Raw genomic sequence first — 7052 nt, forward strand, 5'->3', positions numbered from 1 at the left:
AGTAGTACGTGACAATGCTAGCAAATCCTACCACTACTTTACACCTGTTCAAATCATACTGCTAATGGCATTGTTTCCAACAGACGACCATGTTGCCGGATTTGGCGCTGGTTTACTCCGATTTAGCTTCTCCTACCTTATTGTGTCAGAGATCCAAAGTATCCAACCAGCCGAATACATAATCCTACCTTCGAGCCACCGCTCACGTGGCGCTGGCTGCGGCAGGTAATCCACAGCGTCCGGGCCAGGCGGCCAGCCAGCCAAGTTTATCACCAGCCCTGGGCCCTGCTCCGGCCCCGCGAGAGGTAATCTGAAGTCGCGTTCCCAGGTGGCGCTGCCGCACGCAGGCGGCGTATATAAGCAGTGGCCGGCTGCCGGCAGGGCAGTCACCGCTGCAAAACGAAAATCCCCCCTCTCCACAGCCGTTTCCTTCCTTCACTTTCCAATTTCCTTTCTCCTCCTCCTCAAAAAATCAGGCACGGTTATTTATTTCTCTCGCCCCTCTACGCTTTCCTAATCCGCGAGCTGGGGGTGAGATCGAGACCTAGAGCGGCGGGGCGGGGCTAACGCGAATGGCGGTGGAGGAGGCCGCGGAGAGCTGTGGCAGCCACGCCGCGGCCACGGCGGCGGCCGCCGCGTCCGGCGGAGGGGCGGCGGGGCCAGCGACGTCCTCCTCGTCGGCCGCCGTGGCGGCGCAGGCGCGGAAGCAGCAGCAGCAGCAGCGCCACAAGCTCGAGGTGTACACGGAGGTGCTCCGCCGCCTCCACGAGTCTGGCCTGCCCGAGGCCCGGGCGCCCGGGTTCGACGACGAGCTCTGGAACCACTTCAACCGCCTCCCCGCCCGGTGCGTCGTCCCTGCTCGCTCGCGCGCTGGTTCCTTTACTCCGAGCTCACACCGTGACGTGGCGCGCGAATGCAATTCGCCCCCACCAGTGGTTTTTGCTGCCGGCGGCTGTCTGGACTGACCCCGATTCGGTCCACTTCCTGCAGTTACGCCATGGATGTGAACGTGGAGAGGGCGGAGGACGTGCTCACGCACAGGCGGCTGCTGGAGCAGGCGAGGGATCCGGCGCAGCGCCCGGCGTTCGCGGTGCGGGCCGTGCAGGTGATGATTTTCGAATGCAATTCTGAACGCCACTCGTAGTTACAGTAGACGAAGTCAAGCGCATGTTTTCCTCATTTATTTATTCACAATATGATTTCCCTGTCCCTTGATTTTAGTTGTTGGTTGTGACCGATTCCTGCAATGGAGAATTCCTCCTCTGATTGTTCAGGCAACACTGCATGAGCCGATTGAGTATGCCCTTTGCGCCCATTGCCTCAGAAACAGAAACGTGCACTGTTTCACCCGAGTACCTTTTGAATTGGACGATTCGTCCATTGAGATGAACTCAATTCCATTATCTTGCTCCTTTTGCTTGCAAAATCCTGCTGAGCTCTGCATTGCCAAAAGCACGAAGAAATGTCATGGTGTTGCATCGATGCCCTGCTGTATAGCATCTGAGAAGTGGTAGTTTGGTTTTCTGTGTTTGAATTGCAAGATGTTGAGTAGCTGGATGTTTAATATGTTGTAAGTGAAAGCTTGTAAGGATTTTGTTCCACTTCAACACTTCAATTTTTTTATCTGATAGTTTTCTGATTTCTGTTAGTGGCAGTGGCCAAGCTTCAGTTGGCATCCCCTTCATTTGTTAATGTCCAATCTCCTCATTGATTTTTAGAGGAAAAAAAATCTACAAATGTCCTTGTAGTACCACTTATCACTTACAACATGATCTATGGTTCCACCTATTGCCTGACAATAATAATAATAATAATAATAATAATAATAATAATAATAATAATAATAATAATAATAATAATAATAATAATGTGTACTACTTATATCTGTATTCTTGTGAGTTCGGATCACCGTCCTGCATTTTCTTTTTCTCGTGTTGTATTTGTACAAATATTGTAGCTAGACTTTCTCTGGGAATTTCGCTTGATCATGCCTATAACTCAATATCTATGCATTCTTTTGTTTTTGACCAAATAAGCATACCTACAAATTCAGAGTTGAAAGATTTTCCACAAAGCAGCAATGTCAGTGCCCTTTTTTTTAATAGATAGTATGTTATTATTCCTGAATTTAAACTTTTCATTTCATGCATAAATAAAGTTTGTCTTCTTATTTTTTTAGTTTTTACTAACTTCTAAATCATATTTAAAGACCTCCAACTATTGTTGGTCATTATCCTTATTGGAGAGTCTTGATTTATTAGGTATCTCCAATTCTTGATGGGAATCAGACTGATGCTGATTCGAACACTGCAGGGGAGGAAGTTGCTTCAAGATTGTTGAACAGGCAGCAAAGGTACTTGTTTTTCCTCATCTGTCTAATATTTTGGATGATTGGCAAACGGTTGTTATCTTGCCTTCTGCCATGCGCAACAAAAGATATACATATACAGATCTATTATTGATTTGTTTTGGTAGGGTTTTTTGTTTTAACATTTATGACTTGTTTCCAGCATACACCCTCCTCCTGCTTTCGGTTCTTCTACAAATCTTGAGGCCCTTGCTCTTGAAGTTAGCAAGTCTCAAGGCCAAGATCATGACAGCACCTCTGATAATGGTCGATCTCTGTACAGGTACTCTTTGCTTTTAAAATTCTACTAGGTACCTTGTATTTTATCTTATAGCACCTGAAACATTTGACCTCTTGTGCGAGCGTACGCGTGAGTGATCTCTTTACAGGAAGCCTACTTTTGCCTTCTATTTTATCCTAGTTAAAACATATTTTCGTTTTGGATCCTCTGTGTAACTTGGGAGTTAGTGTTGTATATGGTGTAAGCATTTGGTAGGAGTCGAGAAAAGGCCAATCGCCGGGTTTGAGCCCTAGCTTGCGGTCATTCTCACCTGAAGTACTTGTTTCTCTGCAACATACAATAATTTTATTGTCTGTCATTTCAGGCCCATGCATGAAATCACCTTTTCTACCATTGACAAGCCAAAGCTTCTCAGTGAGGTAAATATATGCACATTCGAGTATATCATAGGGTTGGTTTATATCTTTAAAAGTTCCGTGCATATCTATCTTTCTCCTTCTGTATGTATTCTACATCCTTACTGATATCTCACTATTGCTGTTTGAGTGAATACTGGTTAATACTTATCTATTTTTTTAGTGATATGAAATTTTCTGATATTCACAGCTGACATCTCTGCTTGGTGAACTTGGTCTAAACATTCAAGAAGCACATGCATTTTCAACAAATGATGGTTACTCACTCGACGTCTTTGTTGTTGTTGGTTGGCACGATGAGGTATTCACTATCTTATGGCTTTCTGGCTATCTTTTGTCCATGACCAAGTCTTGCGTTGCTTTTTCATATATATAGCGATTCTATGATACATCTTTCAAAGATTCAGTCAGAGAGCAAGAATTCTTAGAAGCTGCTTGTAAAGTTAATAAATAATTAGCTGGTCCGTAAGATTTGTTCCCAACTAGAATATGCTGTTTCTAATGTTTCAGGGCTTAGTTAGATGAACTTAGTAAAAAAAAAGATATCCACACGATAGTTTATATCATTTCTGCATTTCATCGTTTTTTGTTAATGAGGTCTAAGACAAATAAGAAGTCCTAGAAATCATGAAGGTTACCGCTTTGATAGAATTTTGTTACTAATTTTATGCGGGTGCATGAGAACCTGTGACTTGTATCAAGGATCATGCAACATATATTAACCAAGTAATATTAGTAACCTATATCAATGAACTTCAAAATTAGAGCAAGAGTGTGGCTGTGATCTGCGCATTTTATTTTGTTATTATGTCTGTCTCTTAGTATTTATTTACCTACTTGTTTATTTAGGAAACAGAGGATTTAGTAGAAGCAGTACAGAAGGAAATTGGCAGGATTGAAGAGGTAAAACACAGGCTTATTCATTCTTATCCTTATCCCTTATTGTAACTCTGATTTATTTTGTGTATCCTCATTTTTCTACTTTTGCTTGGGTTTGGCAGACACAAGCATGGTCTTCATCTCATTCATGGTCTACCCCCGTCGAAAATATGCAGATTGCTGAGAATCCAGCAGCTGATCGTGTTGAGATACCAACAGATGGTTCTAGTGAATGGGAAATTGATGTAAAACTGCTCAAATTTGGGAATAAAGTAGCATCAGGATCATATGGTGATCTGTGAGTGTCTGTTGCTAGTTATCATGAAAATCCCTTTTGAGATTTGATTTGTTTTCACTTAACCATCTGTTTCTCTTTCCAGTTACCGGGGTACATATTGCAGCCAAGATGTTGCTATTAAAGTGCTGAAACCTGAGAGAATAAATGCGGACATGCAGCGGGAATTTGCTCAGGAAGTATATATTATGAGGTGGGTTTTGCTGTACACTCAACTCTGTTTCACTTTATATCACAGGATGGGTTCTTATTGTGATATTTTTATTCTGGCATGCTAATTGAATCTACCTTTAAGGTATCTGAGATTGCACCTGTCATGTTAAACCTTATATGACTTCTTATTTCTTCTATAATGTGTACTATCCTACAGTCACTTATCTGTGAAAGTCATCTTTTAAGTTGAGATCCTTTTGCTGCCATTTTACATACCAACATCTTATGTTATCAGTCCTTTATCTTCATATTGGCTATCTCTTCGTAGAATGAGCCTAGATTTAAGCTGCAAATACATTATGTAACTTACATCATCTTTATGATAAAAATCACCCTATAGAGTGCCTCCCTGGCACTCTGTTTTTTTTATGTATTCTTGCTGAGTATGTTTTTGGATTTTAGGAAGGTCCGTCACAAGAATGTTGTGCAATTTATTGGTGCTTGCACTAAACCCCCAAATCTATGTATAGTCACAGGTATGGCTGAAGAAAATGTTCTTTTTAAGCTGTTCATTTTCTTGTTGTGATGGTAATCGTAATAATTAGTGAACCATCATATTTCCCTCTCTTCCAGAATATATGTCCGGTGGTAGTGTGTATGATTACCTCCATAAACATAAAGGTGTTTTCAAACTTCCTGCTTTAGTTGGAGTTGCAATGGATGTGTCAAAAGGCATGAGCTACTTACACCAGAATAATATTATTCATCGTGATTTGAAAACTGCCAATCTTCTGATGGACGAAAATGGGGTAAGTAATCTAAATATCTAATCAAGCTACTGAGGATGTGGAGTAGCTCCTGTTTCATATGGATTTCATTTCAGTCATATTATCTTCTATACATTTGGACATGCATTGTTTGTGACCATTTCCCTTTGCCATAACTGGGCTCCATGCTGGTTCATGGCCAGAATAGGTTTCTACTGTACCAAATTCATGGCTGATGGCTGGATAAATTTGCCTAGCTTACTTTTTTCCCCACTTCTGCAGACTGTTAAAGTTGCTGATTTTGGTGTTGCACGTGTTAAAGCTCAATCTGGAGTTATGACTGCAGAAACTGGTACTTACCGGTGGATGGCCCCAGAGGTAACTCTTTATTATTAGGCTTGCTGGATTTTCATGATAAAAATTCATCTGTATTGTATGATATTCACAGTTTTGAACAGCAATGGACTCAAGAAATAGAGCTTAAAGTTTACTACTTTGTCCATAGGTAATACATTGCCTAACAAATTCTTGCATGTTGCAGGTCATAGAGCACAAACCCTATGACCACAAGGCTGATGTTTTCAGTTTTGGAATTTTGTTGTGGGAACTACTCACGGGGAAGGTACAAGAGTTAATCTTCTGTTACTTTATCCATTCTTTATGCTACCTTAACCTTTTGAAATGAGTTATCAATTGTCATTGCCTGCAGATTCCTTATGAGTACTTGACTCCACTACAAGCAGCTGTTGGGGTGGTGCAGAAGGTAAAAATTGTCGGTTTCATTATTTTTCTTGCTGTCTAATTTGTTCAAATTCTGTTTCTAAGTGGATTCCGTTCAATTTGTCCTTTTAACCACATTTACTATGATACAATTGGTTACATGTTTTGTAATCCACATCTATTCCATGAAATCATGCAGATGTTTGGTGTGTAAACCATTTAAGAAACATATTTTTCATAGAATTTGCTTAAACACTAGCAAATATGTAGAATGAATGAACAGCAGTAGATTCTCTTACACCAGAATTTTCTTTGCCACAGATCTAAAACTTTAAGCCCCCTCTGCACTGTAAAGTGTAAAGAGAAAAAGGAAACATAATTGCAGTTTTGAAACCCTCTCTTCTAATATACTATGTTTCATTCACAGGGTTTACGTCCTACAATTCCAAAACATACACATGCAAAGCTTTGTGAGCTTCTTCAGAAATGCTGGCAGCAGGACCCTGCTCAAAGACCAGACTTCTCTGAAATATTAGAAACTCTCCAGAGAATATCAGAGGAGGTTTGTGCGGTGTGAAGACTTCATTGTATCTTACTTGTATGAACAGGAGCCAGGAGTTTATGCTGTCGTGAATTCGAATTACAGGTCGGAGATGAGCATGAGGGGAAGCACAAGGACAAATTATTGGGAGGTTTCTTTTCAGCTCTGAGGGGGCGGGGCCATTGAGACGCTGTTGAAATGTACATGGTTCCAGTCCATTTTGAAGGATCTGAGCAACAACCAGCACCAGTTCCTCGAGCTCCAGCGCCAGTACACAGAAATATAGACTTGCTGCAGTTGACTAAAGTGGCAATTTTTAGCTGCAGCTATCGTGTACCGTCTTTCTCCTTGTTACTCCTGAGTAGCAGCATTACATGGTGTAACATAGGAGAGGATATTTGTGGGCTGTACATTAACAGTCTGATTTCTCTAACAGAGTGTAATCTTGCTGTAGATGAAAATAATAAGCCAGATCCAGGCCGTGGCATGATTCTTTTAAGATCCCATCATTTAGTTTGTTTTATGCGTCGGTCATTCTTTTCTGGACACGATCCATAATGTGGTATGGTGAGTGACTGAAACAATGCGGCAAGCTCTAGTTGGAACTGGAAGGCAACTGCGTGCACTCTGCTCGGACCTGGTGAGGTCAAAAATCTTTGGGTCATTCATCGACAATGTTGGACGGATACTCAT

At 41.5% G+C, this 7052-nt stretch overlaps 1 protein-coding gene across 1 annotated transcript; it reads left to right on the forward strand.

Annotated features, from left to right (window-relative positions):
- Window positions 1-370: 370 nt before the first annotated feature.
- Window positions 371-6893, forward strand: LOC101761030 (serine/threonine-protein kinase STY46). The gene is made up of 16 exons (XM_004957466.2): window positions 371-844; window positions 991-1105; window positions 2262-2353; window positions 2511-2630; window positions 2953-3007; window positions 3195-3305; window positions 3854-3907; window positions 4006-4181; window positions 4264-4371; window positions 4794-4867; window positions 4965-5140; window positions 5381-5476; window positions 5640-5720; window positions 5808-5861; window positions 6246-6380; window positions 6465-6893. Exons 1-16 carry the CDS (start codon window positions 573-575, stop codon window positions 6543-6545), a joined length of 1800 nt encoding a protein of 599 aa, XP_004957523.1. The 5' UTR covers window positions 371-572; the 3' UTR covers window positions 6546-6893.
- Window positions 6894-7052: the final 159 nt, after the last annotated feature.

This window comes from Setaria italica, chromosome II (assembly GCF_000263155.2).
Source record: "Setaria italica strain Yugu1 chromosome II, Setaria_italica_v2.0, whole genome shotgun sequence".
NCBI classification, from domain to species: domain Eukaryota; kingdom Viridiplantae; phylum Streptophyta; class Magnoliopsida; order Poales; family Poaceae; genus Setaria; species Setaria italica.

Coding starts and splice junctions, on each gene's coding strand:
- LOC101761030 (XM_004957466.2), top strand. CDS start 573: ATGGCGGTGGAGGAGGCCGCGGAGAGCTGTGGCAGCCACGCCGCGGCC. Junction 5,721..5,807: donor GGGAACTACTCACGGGGAAG/GTACAAGAGTTA, acceptor CATTGCCTGCAG/ATTCCTTATGAGTACTTGAC. Junction 5,862..6,245: donor CTGTTGGGGTGGTGCAGAAG/GTAAAAATTGTC, acceptor TTTCATTCACAG/GGTTTACGTCCTACAATTCC.